The sequence below is a fragment of the Stylophora pistillata genome, chromosome 13, assembly GCF_964205215.1.
Source record: "Stylophora pistillata chromosome 13, jaStyPist1.2, whole genome shotgun sequence".
In the NCBI taxonomy this organism is placed as follows: Eukaryota; Metazoa; Cnidaria; class Anthozoa; order Scleractinia; family Pocilloporidae; genus Stylophora; species Stylophora pistillata.
The window spans coordinates 4,640,341-4,657,500 of record NC_142531.1 but is presented as its reverse complement, the minus strand read 5'-3'; the positions used below and the strand labels follow the sequence as shown (position 1 = coordinate 4,657,500).

At 40.2% G+C, this 17,160-nt stretch overlaps 2 protein-coding genes and 1 pseudogene across 3 annotated transcripts in view; 2 read left to right on the top strand and 1 right to left on the bottom strand.

The window, feature by feature from the left end:
• Positions 1-17,160, bottom strand: part of LOC111322671 (rasGAP-activating-like protein 1) — an 18,748-nt gene extending 1,588 nt beyond the window's left edge. Inside the window, exons 1-15 of one of the 2 annotated variants that reach the window (XM_022925809.2) lie at positions 16,811-17,160; positions 16,598-16,654; positions 15,374-15,487; positions 14,771-14,927; positions 14,367-14,407; positions 14,018-14,141; positions 12,190-12,318; positions 5,379-5,470; positions 4,424-4,695; positions 3,884-3,948; positions 3,522-3,643; positions 2,737-2,920; positions 1,677-1,814; positions 1,295-1,439; positions 831-1,006 (exon numbers count right to left, since the gene is read on the bottom strand). In XM_022925809.2, the coding sequence (XP_022781544.2) occupies positions 831-1,006; positions 1,295-1,439; positions 1,677-1,814; positions 2,737-2,920; positions 3,522-3,643; positions 3,884-3,948; positions 4,424-4,695; positions 5,379-5,470; positions 12,190-12,318; positions 14,018-14,141; positions 14,367-14,407; positions 14,771-14,927; positions 15,374-15,487; positions 16,598-16,654; positions 16,811-16,881 (1,887 nt within the window). In that variant the 5' untranslated portion in view covers positions 16,882-17,160. The remainder of the gene's footprint in view (positions 1-830; positions 1,007-1,294; positions 1,440-1,676; positions 1,815-2,736; positions 2,921-3,521; positions 3,644-3,883; positions 3,949-4,423; positions 4,696-5,378; positions 5,471-12,189; positions 12,319-14,017; positions 14,142-14,366; positions 14,408-14,770; positions 14,928-15,373; positions 15,488-16,597; positions 16,655-16,810) is intronic. The other variant, XM_022925810.2, reaches the window with a different exon arrangement.
• LOC148717335 (uncharacterized) lies at positions 6,876-8,815 on the top strand (annotated as a pseudogene).
• LOC148717334 (guanylate-binding protein 7-like) lies at positions 10,089-11,949 on the top strand. The gene has a single exon (XM_088742969.1). It carries the CDS (start codon positions 10,137-10,139, stop codon positions 11,808-11,810), a length of 1,674 nt encoding a protein of 557 aa, XP_088599095.1. The 5' UTR covers positions 10,089-10,136; the 3' UTR covers positions 11,811-11,949.

Sequence of the window (17,160 nt, the reverse complement as noted above, 5' to 3'; positions counted from 1 at the left end):
TTTGTAATCATTACGGTGGTTAATTTACCATTTCAACTTTGTTGATATATCCAAATTATTTAATTTCTACCCCTCCTGGATGGGAGATTACAACAAAAACCCGCATATAAGAACATGTGGATTAAGAACACCCAGGCTGAAATTTGGTAAAAAAGGAGCATATATATAAGAACACATTCAGCCTGAAAATTGAAAATTGTTCTTATATATAAAAACTCTTCCCTTTTCAGTTTAATAGAACAAACAGTGTCTGTAGCTTTATTGTGGTATTGCACTAAGATCTCTGTATAAATGCTAGTAATTTCACTTGCTGTGGATAGTAAATGTACAGCAACTGTATTTGGAATTAAAAGTCTTATGATTACAATTATAAGTTATGTATTTCATCATAGTTACTAAATCCCTTACATTTTTTTAAAGGTAAAAAATTAAGAACACTTCAGAACACTTTCAGGCTGATTTCACCTAAAATACCCGATATATAAGAACCCAATCAGCCTGAACCCCGAAAATGGGTGTTCTTGTGTGCGGGTTTTTACTGTAGTCCAATGCAAGTGGCCTTCTCTTCCTCACTTCCTCATTTCGCTCCCTCCCAAGTATGTCGTCGGGTTTTTTCTGACGATAAGACGGTACCCGCGTGAGTCTTAGAGATAGGAAGGGGGGAGCTGTGACAGTAAAGTGTCTTATCTAACAACACAACATTCCCACATGGCCAGGGATTCAGTTCAGAGGCCAACGTGTCTCCGAAACTGTTTGCCGTTATTTGGGAATAAATCTCATAACAGGCCTTTTGAAATCTTCGGGAACGCCCCGCTTTAATAATTTGTTACCTGTGAATCATTAGTTTTTGCGTAGAGGAAATTCTCCGTGCTGAGCCAACAATGGCGCTTTTTGAACTTGAACGGCTTGGGCAGCCTAGTGTCCCTGTAGCGACTTTTCTTGAGAGAGCCTTCTTTGGTGATCAATGAGTGACTAAACACAGTCCTCCTGTGGTCACAACCTGGAACTATTTATTAGAAAGGGAAAAGAAAATGAAACAAGCGAAGAAAAAAAGCTCCCAATTTTTCCATCGAGGAAAAACCAGGATAGCCTAAATAGATTTGGTGTCCTTTCCTTTGGAGGTTAGTGGAGGATAGATTTTGTAACCAATGGAATATGCTCATAGTGTGCACAAGCCGTCATCTACAATACCACCTTCGACAATTTGCTATCTTTCCATTGTATTATTTTTAGAGTCAAGACTGATTTCTAACTAATATAAGGATGCGGCGAATGCCCAGTAACTTGTTTTTACCTTCTGTATCTTCCACGTCTGCAAGCTGATCCAGGAAGTCCTTTACTTCATCAGTGTAGAATGCAATCCATTTGTACAGGGGTCCCATCCATTCTTCTTTTCCGTTCTGAAGAGGGAGTTCTATGTTGCCAATCTTCTGGACAGTCTGACAATAGAGGCAACAAACAAAACATCAGAGATATATACTTCAGTTTTACGGCACAACGGTTTTCACTTTGTCCGGGATCGTCTAAAGGAAATCGGATCATCATGAAAGAATTCTTTTCGGAAAAGTCTGAAAATCGCGAATGTATGGAACCGAATCCTCTCCCTACTCCTTCTTAAGTTTAACGAGTGCACTTTCTTGTAGGTGCTCATCGCCCTTTTCTTCCTAAATACTGACCTTCGCTAGGATGGTCAGGGTGCGTGACACATTTTTTTCGGCGTGGTTTTCCCGCAGACCGAAGAGCTTAGGTCCAAGTATTGCTGGCACGTAGAACCGCAGAAACAGGAAACCACTCACGGCTGTGTACTTAGAGTCCTGAAAAGGGAATGTCATAGTCATTTCTAACATGTGAAATTGTATTATCTACGATCAATATATGCCGCGGAGAACTGAGCAGAAATCTTGGCATGCCTGTTTAGTTTCCTGGCTCCACTGTGCCAACGTATCGCTATCTGAACTACCTTCAGTTTCGCGGACTTTGATATGCACACTTTGCGCTTTATTTTCGAATAAATGTAATAAACAAATATATAACAAATGTATAACAAATACATCGAGTAACAAATGTATACCATCCAATGTCTTTACTTGGAGACAGTTTTGGAACTGGAAACCTCTTAGAGCAAATCGCATTTAATTCCTTCCTAAAGTTTTACTATGAGGTCATGGGAATGAAAGAAATGATCGGTAACCAGAGAAGATCTTGATAGTTGTACAAATTCCCCATGTCCTAGCCATAGGAAATGCATTTCGAATAGTGCGCAGAATATGCATACTGATGTTAAGGTTTTCAATGAACAAATGGTAAACACCACAGCGTACACTATTGAGTTATGAATGCACTTGGGAGGTTGCCAAGCACGACAGAAGCGTAAGAGTCTTTCGAGGCGATAGCCGAGAGCGACTCTAGCTTCTTGAGTGCTTAGCAAACCTCCCAAGTGCATCCATAACTCAATAGTGTACGCTGTGGTGTTTACCATTTGTTTTATAACATAACATTGATACATTGCAACTAAAGAGTTGCCTTTTATTTAACAAATCTTACGCGACCAGAAAAAACAAGCGCGCGCGGAAAAATAGTCTTTGCATTTGCTCACTTCAGCAGGTACACCCATGGACAAATGGGGGACGCTAAATTGACCAATCAGAGCGCGCGCTTTACTTTGGTTATGTTATAAAAGGGTTAGTGGTGACATAATAGGAAATCAAGCTTAGAAAAGTATTTCATGCGATTCACCTCATAGTCAGGTACATCACCAAAGCGATCCGAGACTCTCTTAGCGAGATTTCTGAAGGCTGCTCGCATGTAGCTTGGACATTCTTTGACTGAGTTCAGGATTGACGTCATAACTGTCTCTAGGTAACCAGTCAACACTGACAGACTCTTGTCTTGCTCGTCGGCCGGCCTCAAGCTCAGGCGCCTGCAAACAGGTCAGGAAACTCTGTCAAGGCGTTATGTAAGTTTCACAGGGGTCTTACAAAAAGCAACGTCTATCAGAAACGGTAGCTTGTAATATGCAATCCTTGTCAATCGTCAGCATCTTTTACTATCCTCGATCCTTATCGGTCTATCGCGAACAAATATGAGCGCTTCATTAAGCGTCGTCCCTTCTTAAACTAACTTCCCCCCTCCCCCCTCTGGGGCCTCAAGTTTGTAATGAGCCTCCCCCACCTTTCCCATTTAATCTTCCTTCTTCCCCCCTCTCCCCCCCCCCATTCCCAAACAAAAACTCCCAAAAGAAAATTCTGAGCAAAGTGAGGAATCGAGTCAACCACGAAGTGCTGTTTAATCAAACACCAAATTTTCAAAGCTATAATAGTAATACCTGTATTGCAGACAGTGTGGAGAATTGACATCTCGATCTTGGGAGTGGAAGGGAAGATTCGTCATTTTAAATACGTGGTCTGCCAATGACATGTACTTACTATTCTTTCTGATTGGTTTGTTTGTGGAGCCTATGTTTTCAAAGGCTTTTATTCGTTAGTGCTGATTGGTTCAGATGACCGACTCGTATACCTCACCTGAAGGCGCTATGTTTCCTTTCTGCAGCTTTGCATGGGTCGAGTTCGCAGTATTTGCGTTCTTCAAATATCTTGTCGAGAACTGGTTTCAATGTGTCCGAAAGGTATGGCATACCTACAATCTGACAAAAGGGACAAGGACCTTATTAGTTAATGAAAAAAAGCGAAGATAGCAAAGTACTTAACATACAACCACGGGGGGCAAATCAGTTGTGGGTGAACCTCTGTGGAGACCGCGCATCTAAAATATTTATTTTATTTCTGAGCACCATACGTTTTCAAATGTTCGTAACCTGGATTTCTTGCTAAATCAAGATGACATTCCCTTGTTGGTCGCCTCGTGTTTAGTTGAACATTATTACCTTCATGAATTGTTCCATACACTTGGCTGCCAGACTGTTGCCTCTAAACAGAGTCCTTGGACAGCCTACGAATAAGAGAACAACAACAATGAAATGTTGTGTTGTTGGTGAACAAGTAAACTTGATTGGGAAAAGTTCATTGAGGGAGAATCCCACGTCTTCTCTAAGGTCTTCTTCAAGATCTCCTCTATGCACAAAAGTCAAATTTAGTTGATGTCGACAGGGGGATGCCGAGTCGTGCTATACTGTCTTCTTATTAGCACCTGGGGGCATGAAAAGTTGATTCAGAAAAAGAGTGGTGCTAACGCACCCTGAGACCCCTCGCCCTACCTTCCTCAGCTTTCCTCCTGGTCCTGAAGAAGGATTACGCGAGGTACTGGTTTTTGGATATCTCTAATGTTGAGTGATTGTTAAGCATTCTTAAAGTTGAAGAAAAGCCGAGGATGAAATAGGCTCATTTGAACTCCTTTTTAGCTATTTGATAACCTATGCTTGAAATAAGCTCTTTACAGCATAGACATTAAGGTACAAAGCCATTACTTATACTTGTGCTCCTTATCTCGCGAAGAGTCAGATAATCCAGAAATGGTATAACGAGATCTTGGCCAATAAACAGACGAACAAGTTGGTGAGCCAGTATTGCTTGGTCAGCGGTAGTCAGCTGTTCTATTAAGCTCAGCGCTGTAGGATCCAGACTCTCCGGGTCCTTAGCGGAGTTGACAAGAGTCTCCACTAAAGACTGGTAACATTTCTGAGGTAGGATGCGTTCTTGAGTCAACCGAACCTTCATTCGGATACTACCGAGGTTCTCTCTGTCGTATGCCACAAAAGTGAATCATTAATACTAAGGTAGCAAGTGATGAACATGATTCGTGTGTGTGTTTCGCGATCGAAGGGTTGGCTTAAACAAATCTTCTCAGGCGATGGGCACAAGGCCGATTTGTATGGAGGCAAGACAGGTAAGCTGTTTCCTGCATATAAATCGAGGGTTAGTTAGTGGTAAATTTCCCGAGGTAATGATTTTAAGTGAAAAAGTAACGGATACGAAGTTCTCTTTCGAGGTTTTGCTTGTTTCGTTTGGCGTTAGATAGATAGATAGCTTTAGATAGATAGCTTTATTAGGAAGTAAAATCATTGCAGCCCCCGGGCCGGCTGAAATACGACTTACTTTACAATGGGAATAAATTATCTCTTACTCTAAGATAACTACAATAAAAGCCGCAAAGTGTAATCTACAATAAAATACAATAAGAGAAGTATCAAAAACCAAAATACAAATAATTAAGATAGCTACTAATAATTAAAACTGTTCGCCATGATAAATGGCGTTGTACTTACTTCTCACAAGCTCTCGCTAGTTAAATTTTTGGGTGAAATGACGTGGTTCAGTTGGTTATCAGAGAACTTCGATTTCATGCACTTAGAACCATGTTTCTTAGTCCTTGTCCAAAAACAGAAATGCACTAATCTGTATGATGACTTTTGTGTAACTTACGTCTTAATTTCTTTCGACTGAGGCATCGGAAACAGCTTGTACCAACAGTCTCGGGTTTGTCCCGGCTTGAGCTTCGACAGGAAAGTTGTGGCCTGATAAAGAAACAAACTTAAAGTCAAACCTCGGAAGACTTTGTCGTCTTTGACCCTCGTTTGTAAAATGTGCTCCAGCAAATTGAGGCAATTCTTTGAATGGTTGTCGAAAGTTATCTGGGATTATATTTGGTTTGCCTAACACCGCTCTGTGATTGGTCTAAAAACTTCACTGACTTCATATGCGCCAATGGAAAAGAGGTAACTTGATGATTCGCGTTTTTCCGCGTTTCAGAGAGCTTGCTTTGTTTTAGCTTTACCTTGCACCGTGATTGGTCCTGAAAACTCGCGCCACTCTCATAACCAATCAGATGCAAAACTGAAACCAATCATGAGTTGGTCGCCCGCGTTTTCCCGCGCTTCGAGTTGTTTGTTGCCTTTTTCTTTTCTGAGCTGTCATGGTCAGAAATATAGTTTGATCGGAGTACAGTTAACACCTGCACAAACGAACCTACGATTTTCCGGTTCAAGCTGATATGTTACTAATACTTCAAAGTGAGTAATCAGTCTGACGCTGTTCTTTAGGGTTTCTTAATTTTTTTCTTGAAATTATATCAGGCTTGGATCACTGAGAGGCCTAATTACTTGATGTTTAATCAAAGTTTTTTAAGGAAAAAATCTTAAAAATAAGCTATCATTTTATTATGATACAGACAATATTGGACACTACCTTCAATAAAAGTGGGGTAGCTAATTAAATAGGTTTAGAAGGGCTGAGGCATTGGTGAATATCGTGTTGTAAAGCGCCATTGAACATTGGGATACTGGCACTGTGTAAATCTTTTATTATTATTATGAGAGAGGGGTAGCATTTTTGTTATTACAGTTCTAAATGCAAAAGCCTATAATTTGTTCTTGTTATTTGATACCCACATTTTTTTTAAAAAAAGAACCAGTTTAATTTTGGCAGGTTGAACTGGTTGCCATTTGTTTGGCGTTTTATTTATCAAATTTCACCTTGAAGGACAAGCTTTCGATGCCTAAGCTTCGTTCTCTTCATTCACGTAAGAAAAATACTTATTTATAATTTGTTCAAAAGCTTTAGGTTCACAAGGTTCGGCGAATTGAAGCTTTCAAACGAAACTGAATTCGCCTCTGATGCATCTTTGACTGAGAATGTATTTTGCAAGGTTTGCAAGGCTTGAAACGCTCAAGACTGAACAAATGACGAAGAAGAAAAATGCACCCTTTCACAAGAGCAAGCGATTATAACCTGTTGTCAAGGGATAACATCTAAATCTTAAAATAAAGACGATATAGGTCAGACAGTAAGAACACCCAGTATCATACTGCGTTGGTAAAATGAATCTGATCCAACCTTCAATGCTGGGAATGTATTTCATAAATTTTTAAAAGGTGTTTTTCCCTCAGGGTCTAACTGAATAGGTAAATTGAGGTATCGACCATGATCTTTTAACTGCTTATCGCCTTTGGAACGCTCCTCCCTGGTTTACGTTTCGTTTCGTAACCGAAGCTGGGAACGCTAAGATCCTATTGCAATCAGTGAATGACGAACTTTCGTCGAACGCTTTTGAGTTAAACCATGATGTTTTGAAAGAAATCTCACAGATGAAGCGACCGATCCAAGTTATCGCCGCCGTTGGAAATGCTCGAGTTGGAAAATCAACCTTCTTAAATTTAATCACTCGTATCTTCAATCGAGAGGGAAAATCTAACGCAATTGAAGAGGTTTTCAAATCCGGTGCCTCGTTGGATCCTGTCGAGTCACTCGTGGTGTGTGGGCGCACGTAATTCAACATCCCGATAAAAATGCAAGCATACTTTTGCTCGATGTGGAAGGTACCGATCTAGGAAATGACAGAGTAACTAATCGGCTCAGTATGTTTACAGCCCTGTTGCCTTCCGGACTGAATATTTTTGCTTTACAAGTCGTGAAAAACGGAGACATCGACTTCCTTTATCGCATAGCGCGCTTGAGCGAGCTCGTCTTTGAAGGTAAAGATCTTCCAAATAATTTCCCCAAACTTCGGATTGTTTTACGAACAAATCTGGACGTCCCTGACGATGATAGCTTTGAGGATTATGTCGGTCGAAAAATCTTTCATCCTGACGGTCAGAGCAAGGGAAAAGAGAAAACGATCGAGAAGTACTTTCCAAGAGGTCGTATTACAGTGAGTCTTATCCCTTCGGTGAATAATCCCCCTGAATTATTCACAGACATAAAGCAGTTGCAAGAAAGTTCTTCTTGGAAATCGTTCGAAACGTTGTTACAGAAAATGAAGGATTGCCCTGTGAAAAGTACTTTTGGAGGCCTTCCGATTGACGGTGAAGAACTTAGTTTCCTCACTATAAAGCTCGTCGAAGCAATGAACAGTCCTGATGATTCTTGGGAAGATTTCGGAAATGTTTATGCCGACATGGAAAGATATATTTGTACAAGAAGATACGAAAAGTACATCAAACCTGCCTTACTGTGCCTAGTCTCCCCGCAGCCGTGATGTTTCGGTCACGCAACGCTGCCTCACCGAAACATCACGGCTGCGGGGAGACTATACTGTGCCACACCTCAAGTGAAATGGAAGCCAATATGAATAAAGTGTTCAATAAATTTGAACAGGAATGCAGTCTACCAAATGAGATATCAAAGGGGAAGGAAGAACTGATAAGTGCGCTGAAAGAGAAAAGAAAGCGCGAGGAGGAAAAAAAAAAGAAGACAAGAAGAAAGGAGAAGAAGATTGGAAGAGAGGGAATGGGAAGAAGAGAGAAAAAGATCGGTGGAAGAAATATGGAGACTAGAAAAAGAGGAAAGAAAACAAGAGGATGGAAGTGTGTTGATGACCGCTGCTACGTACTTAGGTACACTTCTCGCAGGTGCATACTTTTTCAGTGACGAAGATCTGAAAGACAATGTAACAACTCTGTACGGCTCCGAGTTCAACGAAATCGACCTGAGAGGGGTCTGCTGGGAATGGAATAAAAACGCTCAGAGGACCTTTGGACTGACTGGAGAAGACTGTGGAGTGATTGCTCAGGAAGTTAAAGTTCTGTATCCTTGGGCTGTGGTGGAAGGAATGGATGGCTATTTACGAGTGCACTGTGGCATGTTACATGAAATGATCAAAGTTGTCCACAGCAACGGGAACTCATCTAGTTTCATTTATTTTTTTATTGTTGTATTAGTCATTGAAGACTCCACGACCTTAACTTGTTTTAGTGGTAGCATTAAGTCAAAACCAAGAAATTGAAACATCTATTAATAGTGGATGTAGACCAGAAGCCAAGACTCCCATGAAAGGGTCTCTTAAAATGATATATAACCACTGATATTGCCTAAACTTATCGCGTATTATGAGAAAGTCTTCGGTTATAGTTACATCTTTACAGCATTGATTTATTTGTCCACTGTGGCATAAACAATGAAATGTGAATTTTTTGCTATTTTCTGTGGAAGGGCCGTACAATCTACACTTGCAGCCAAATTGTAGTATACTTAGCCTAAAGTAAAAAGATAATTACCATTGTTGTCCTATTTACAATTTCACATGAAACAAGGCTCAGTCAGGTAACACTTTTGGCGGCCATTTATTATGTTTTTATGAAGAACAACTGCTGATAAGCACTTAGTGACGGTACGGCAAGGATGAGTACGCGTGATCAAGCACGTGACTTGGAAGGGACCTAAATTCCTCGGCCATGAACGAAGGAAATTATACGAGTAGCGTGTTATCTTTCGAACTCACATATTAACACCACATTTGAACTCAGTGAGATGCATACTGGGACTGAAAAACACGATATTGTGATTAACTTTGTTCGTCATGAAGTAACCTAATCAATTATCCGATCTCGACTTTATCTTTTCGAAATAAAGCTTTTCACAATACGTTTCATTGTAGGGATGTTATTTAACGAATTCTCGCGCCACATTTTAACCCAGTAAGAGAACTAATATGATTAGAAGATACGGGGATGCTGCTCATGCATTTACAATATGGTTTTCACGAACGCTATTTGAGTAAACTGGTTGATTAATCGCACTAAAAAAATGTTTCTACAAGCGTACTTTGAGAGAACTTTGGTTGTGTAGTTCTCCGGATTAGAGGTGCGATTCTTCGCGACAATATCATGTGGTAGGCGCTGCCTTGTTCGATACCAGAGGCCAGATCTATTACTGCTTACAAAAAATTGCATACCGAATATTTTTCTCGCTGATGCATAACAGGTTGATTGACGGTTAGTTACGAAGAACCTAAATAACTTTGGCTGGCTTAACTAGTTCTAGGACAATTTTTGGATGGACAAGCTTTGTTCTCCTCATTTACGCAGGAAAAACACTTATTTATCATTTCTTCAGAAGATTTGGATTCACTACGTTCAGTAAATTGAGGATTTTAAACTGAACTGAAACTGCATATGATGTATCTTTGAATATGATTGTATTTTGTAACGTTTGGCTGGAAACGGCAAAGACTTATAATAAAAAAGATAAAGGGAAGCAGACTTTTGCATTCTTAACACGAGATAATATTTAACCCTTATAATGCAAACTGTAGGGAACATAGAAATTAGGAACACCCAGTGTCAAAGTGCAGTGGTAAAATGCAAAATAAGAAACTTTTAAAACCGCAAGTGTTTCATGAATATGTAAAAGGTGTTTTCCCTTCAGTTATGAAACCACGTGCTTTGAACAGCGTACAAAGCGGCCATGATCTATCTATTACTTATCGCCTCAGGAACGCTTATCTCTTATTCGGGCTTCGTTAACGGAGCCGAAGCTGGGAAAGCCAAGATCCTACTAAACTCAGTGAACAACAAAACTTCGCCGAACGCTTTTGAGCTGAACCCTGATGCTTTGAAAGAGATATCACAGATGAAGCGACCGATCCAAGTTATCGCCGCCACTGGAAATGCCCGAGTTGGAAAATCAACGCTCCTCAACCTAGTTGCCCATAATTTGGACGAAAAAAGAACATCTTCTGCAATTGTGGAAGTTTTTAAAACCGGTGATTCAGTAGAAGCAGTCACCCGAGGAGTATGGGGGTACATTATTCACCATCGCGACGGAAAAGGAAGCATGCTATTGCTTGACGTGGAAGGTACGGATCTAGGTGACGACTCTGTTACTGATCGCCTCAGTATGTTTACAGCCATGATGTCTTCTAGTTTAAATGTTTTTGCGGAAAATTTTATGGGAAACAACGACATTGATTTTCTTTATCGCCTAGCACGCTTGAGCGAACTAGTGTTCAAAGATAAAAACATTTTAAAATATTTCCCAAAACTGCAAATTGTGTTGCGGACTAATCTCGACGTTAAAGATGGTGATTATGACTTCGAAAAAATAATTAAAATCAATGCTCATAAAGGGAAGGAAGATGCATTGGAAATGATCTATAAATTCTTTCCGAAGTATTCGATCGCAGTCACCCGAATTCCAATTGTTTTCAATGCCACTGAATTATTCAAAGATCAACTTGTGTTGGAGAGCAGCTCCGATTGGAAAGCGTTCAAACCTTTGATCGAGAAAATGAAGGAATGTCCAGAGAAAAGAACTTTTGAAGGAAATGCTATCGACGGTGAGGCGCTCAGGGATCTCGCTGATTGGTTGGTTCAAGGAATGAACAATAATTCATGGGAATATTTTGGAAATGCATACGAAACCTGGGAAAGAGATATTTGTAGAAAGAGTTACAAAGAGCACATTGAGCCGGTTTTAACGCGGCGAACCTCAATCGAAATACAAAACGAGATGATGGAGGCGTTAGACGAATTTAAACTTGTGTGTGAACTAAAAAGTGAAACAGACAAAGCGAAGGACGAGCTCAAGCGTACAGTAAGGGATAAAAGAAAGCTCGAAGAGGAGGAAAGAAGAAAACAAGAAGAAGACAAAAGAAAACAGGAGGAAGAAAGAAGAGAACGGGAGGAAGAAAAAAGAAGATGGGAGGAAGAAAAAAGAATATTGGAGGAAGAAAAAAGAAGATTGGAGGAAGAAAGAAGACGGGGGGAAGAGAAGAGAAAACAAGAAGAAAACATTTGGTGGGAATATGGTAAGGACGCTGCTAAGTATTTCATCCCAGGATTCTTTGCAGGTGCATACTTTTTAAGTGACGAAGATCTGAAAGACAATGTAACAACTCTGTCCTGCTCCGAGTTCAACGATATCGGCTTGAGAGGGGTCTGCTGGGAATGGAATGATAACGCACAGAGGACCTTCGGACTGACTGGCGAGGACTGTGGAGTGATTGCTCAAGAAGTTAAAGTTGTGTATCCTTGGGCTGTGGCAGAAGGAATGGATGGCTATTTACGAGTGCACTATGGCATGCTGCTTGAAATGATCAACGTTGCCCATAGCAATAGTAATTCATCTCGTTTTAGTTAAGTTTGTATCATTGTATTATTCATTGTAGACTTACTAACCTACTTGTAACTTGTTTTCAGGGTAGCACTTGGTCAAAACCAATATAATTAAAACATGTAATCATGGTGGACGTAAGGAACTCCATCAACTTAGGAAAACACACCGTATTTTGCATTTCACTGGCTCAGAATAGTGCGAGCACGCTGAATTTTTCAAACCTGTTAGATTGCGTCATTTTATGAAAATCTTTTGCGTTCTCAAAAGATTTTAGAAACCCGTGCCACCATTGTAACTGCTTAAAAATGAAACCAACCATTTTAACTACTTCTGAGAGGAATGCTTGTTTATTTTATTCATGAAAACCTCTATCACTATTTAAACCCTACATTTTATTGATTACCTGCCCAAAACAGCAGAGTGCATCAGATTCAATCTTCACCTCAGTTATCATCTTCAGTTCCTGTAGCGGTTCTTTCACGTCCACCTCTAAGCACTTCTGTTTCGTAGGAATCCACATCTTCTCATGTCCCTGGTGAGCGTAAAAAAAAAAGATTGAAAAGATCCTATCATGTCCCTGAGATAATCTTGTGAGGGCCACAATAATTCAGGTTCCTATAAGTGATATTCCCGTATAAATTTGCTTGCACATGGTAACTAATCAATGGACTTTTGACGCAGTGTTTTTTCTTTGCAGTAAATGGCTTGAACCCGGGGGTAACATGTGAAGGTGTAGTCTGATCGTCCGGGTGAGTGTAGTCCTGAGAAGGACTGTTGTCGGTGGTAGAGACTGACGTTTCGACAACCTGTGCGGAAGTCATTATCAGAGTCAAGTGAATGATTGTTGTCAGTAGAATGTTCTTATTCCAGTTCGTGTGAAATGATCGGTTGGTTTTGCCGTGATGTTATTGGCTGTAAGACTCAAGTGACGTAAGTCGGTCGTGATTGGTCTGTTTCGGTCTGTCGGTAAAGTTAGGTCGTTCTTTTTCGGTCGTTTGTGATGTTTATGTCGTGAATGAGTCGTTTGTATGGGGCGGGTAGTTGTTGACCTCTGTTTAGGGGAGTCTGTTCTAAGTTAGTAAACCAGCTTTCCAGAGTCAGTCGTTGAAAATAGTGAGTGCTGTAGGTTAGGCATTGCGCAGAGTCCCAGTCAATGTTGTGGTTGGTAAGTCGATGGTGTTCAGCAATGTGATTGCTGACATCACCTTTCCTCGTCGCCTGTCTGTGTTCAGTCAGTCTTGTTGTGAGGTTTCTGCCAGTCTCACCGATGTAGGAGGCTTGGCAGTCGGAACAATTGATCTTATAAATCGTTCCCTGTCTGTTCCTCGATTCCTCTTTGTCTCTAACGTTCGTTAGTAACTGACGTAGTGTGGTGATGGGTTTGTGGGCGACGCGGATATTGAAGGGTAGTAAGGTGCGCGAGATGTTTTCAGATATGCCTTAACATGACATCCTAACTTTACCGACAGATCGAAACAGACCAGTGATTGGTCTGTTTCGACTTACGTCACTTGAGTCTTACAGCCAATAACATCACGGCAAAACCAACCGATCATTTCACACGAACTGGAATAAGAACATTCTACTGACAACAATCATTCACTTGACTCTGATGATGACTTCCGCACAGGTTGTCGAAACGTCAGTCACTACCACCGACAACAGTCCTTCTCAGGACTACACTCACCCGGACGATCAGACTACACCTTCACATGTTTTTTCTTTGATAGATTTAACGAATACTGCCTCAGGAAAATGTTTTAATAAGCCTTTTAGATCTTTCGATGCCTTACTAGTAATGTACTTCTCAAAAAGTCGTCCAAATTATGGAAGGTGTTATGATTATGGGAAAATAATGATGTTGGAGTAGGGGGTGGGGTAGAAGGAGGCCAGGGGCGAGGAAAAAAGTGCCGTACAATTTCAAGCGGTTAAGATGTCAAGTAGTATTTTATAGACCCTATAATTGAAAACTGTTTCAGATCCATGCATGTGCATCTGACGTGCCCGGTGCTCACCCCCCCCCCCCCACGCCCCACTCAAGCCGCAATTAAATATTTGGCAGCGTAGTTAGGTATTTAGTTGCAATCTGTTTGCAAGGTACTACCAGTGGAACACAAGCCGCGTTCTTCGATGGGAAAATTTATCCTTCACCTTAGAAACCATGGATTTTATTCCATTAGTTGCCACCACGCTTAGAATGACTAACTGTTCACTCTGCTGTAAATTTTTACCTCTGCAAGTTTGACGACTGTTTCTCGTAACGATAATCGCATCTGACAACCGCCTGTACTTGATTCCCCGAGGGTGAGCTTTACAGAGGGCTCTAAAATGCTACGGCCCGTCTCGGGAAGGTCCCTAAAGAAGATAGATAAACATGTAACTTCTCAGCAATTTTAATACATCATCCAGCAAAAAGGTGACGAGAATAAACAAACAGCTGGTGGATTTAATGTTGAGAAAAACACCAAATTCTCCTGCCTAATTTACAAGGAAATGTATGGAAGTCACAAGGGAGAATTTGCAGTCAGATCTAGGACAGTTTATGGATTGAATGAGGTACATGATCTGCGGTCCAATTACCTGACTTCTACGACTTTTGCTCTGATCTTCTTAACATCTCCCTGGAAGGAAAAGTAGAAAAAAAAGCATCTCGTTAAAATTTTTATTTCAATTCCATCCATCCAGGAGTACAGTAAAAAAGGCCACGTGAGACCTTGAAACAGAGGTGAAGGGGAACTGGATCTCCCCTTTCACTCGTTTCAGTCCTCTCGCAACGACTTTAAATCTAAGGTCAGTGCTGTGGTGAAAAAAATACTTGCATGTTGACTTAACTTTCCGTTGTCCTTTCTAAGTCTTCGTCATAAAACCTTGAGTCGTCTTAATTCCTTCGGGACATTTTGGTACAAATTTGACCTTGTGGTTTCGATAATCGTGCAAGTTAATTCGGATTTTTTTCAGCTTGAGAATGTGCGGACTTTGCTTACCTTTTCGAACAGTGTTGTTTCGATTCTGATATCCCCTTGAATGTCCGAGTAGTTATGCATATCGGCCAAAGACACAGGAAACCATTTATCCAGTCCTTTAGGACTTTGCGCCAGTGTCTCTCGGTCAAATGTCACTCGTCCAATAAGATCATCGACCCTAGCGAAAAAGGAGATACCATGAAGTCACTAACTGAAAACTGGGTATCTCTGAGTGGAATTGCAGTATTTAACATTTGTGATGATTTAAAATTGTGTGTTGGCAGCATACGAGCCTTAATTATTCCAAAAACCAATCAGAACATAGGAAAATATCACGTAGGACTAATGAAAACTCAAAGTAGATACATTTCAAGCGCGGGAAAACGCGATTGATATGTGAGCTAATGTCTGCTTCTGATTGGTTGAGAAGGTGGCAGGAAATTTTTAGACCAATCACAGAGCATTTCAAAATCAAAGAAAACTAACGCAATTCTGTATTACTTTGATACTCAAATAAAAATCGCTTCGAACGAAATGGTCTATTGAAACATAAACACCTTCTTCATATAGCGTCAGATTTGTCGTCGTAGGGTATTCAAACGAGAAAACTGCGGCTTTTATTACCCAATAGTGTCTTCATCATAAACAAAAACAGACAAGTTCGTAAAACCAACAGGTAGAAACATCGTGTATTCTTCTCCCCAAAATGGCTCCAAATCTCTCCAAACTGTGGCAGTTCTAGAAGAGAGAAAATAGTGTTACAATTTAATGATAAAATATTCCACAAGAAAAAATTGAAACACAAGCCAAATGACTCAGTTGTTAATGTCAATGTTGCATAAGTTCCGAGAAAATGTATAAATGTGCTTAACAAACTTTAAAGGGAAACGAGCGGGCAAAACAGACGGAAATTAATTTATATCTGTTAATGCGAGCTTCAACTTCCTTTCCTGTCTATCCTTGTCTGGTAACAGATCCGTTACGAACGAGGTTTAATAGCCTTGTGAACGGCAAAGGGCCCGCTGTTGTCTCATCAGATATACTGAAATTTTAGGAATTAAATCATTTTCCGCTTTGTTAGATAAGAACCGAACGTTGTCTTTAATTGACCTCAACTGAATGTTTAAACAGTTCACTTAATTATCACCTTTAAATTGCTTGTTTTCACCTCCCAAGAGGCAATTAGAAAGACGATCGCCGAGCAATATATTTCTAATTAAGGTATGATTTTTTCTGCCATGATCTCCGATACATATAGAAAGGATAAAAACGTGAAACGATGACCTTACGTCTTTTATTTTTGTTTAATATACCTAGCTTTGTTTACATTTAAGTTAGTATGTAGATTTTCTTAAAAAAGATGGGGTTTAGTCGCTATACCCCGCATGAATAGATCATTCATGCCGCCTGTTTTTCGATCGAAAGCGAAAAAAATGTTATCGAATCGCCGAAAAGCTTTTTGTAACGTAGCCGCGTCCATTAGATGCCTGATTTCAACTGCGCGCAGTTTTACAAGGAAGTAAATTTTATTCAAAGATTTGCCTAGGGATAAAAACAGCTGTCATGGTGTTATTCAACTACTGTTTACTTTGTTGAATTTTGGGCTCTGCGTTTTCTTGTTTATTCCCGTCAGATATTTAAACAGCGAAAGCGGAAAACCCCATTTAGCATGTAGCAACTAAGCAGCTAAAACTTAACCCTATACATTTCCTATTTAAGTTACCTGTGATTTTCACAGATTATAACATCCTTTTAACAATGATTTGCTTTCATCAAAAGACTTGACATTCGTTGTTAATACAGCGTAAGTCAATTAGCAACAGAAAAAGCTCAAAGATATTCACCTACCTCGCAACAGGCTCGTTGTCAACTTTCACGATGCAGTATGGATCACTCTTTCCAGAGCTATTTTTAAGACAAAATCAAATCAAATCATTTCCGAGTGCACTAACTTAACAATGGCCGGCACAAAATTTGTTTCATTCAAAAGAGCTACTAATGTGAGTGAAACTATTTATCAAATAAATTATTTAACAATGAAAATCTTCCGCTTGAACTTACATGTCTTTCCGTGGTAAATTCTTTCCCTCACCGATTCGAAGGTACAAAATAGTGCTCTTCGCCATTTTCATCAGGTTTATCTTCGTTTACAAGGCAGAACTGTTGGCAGAATCAACAAGTGCAACAGAGAAGAACTATTGCAAGATCAACAGTGGTGTTGGCACTCTAAAATTTTTGTAAACAACGGAAAAATTCCGCCCTTGCGAGCAGAATTCTCAGTTTAAAAACCGATTCATCAACAGTTCATGCGTTTCTCAGGGCGCCGAGTTGTGTAAAAGCTAGCAAACAATATCATAATATATTTCTGACCCGCGGACCATCAAAGGAATTTGTTTCTCCCTAAGCCAATT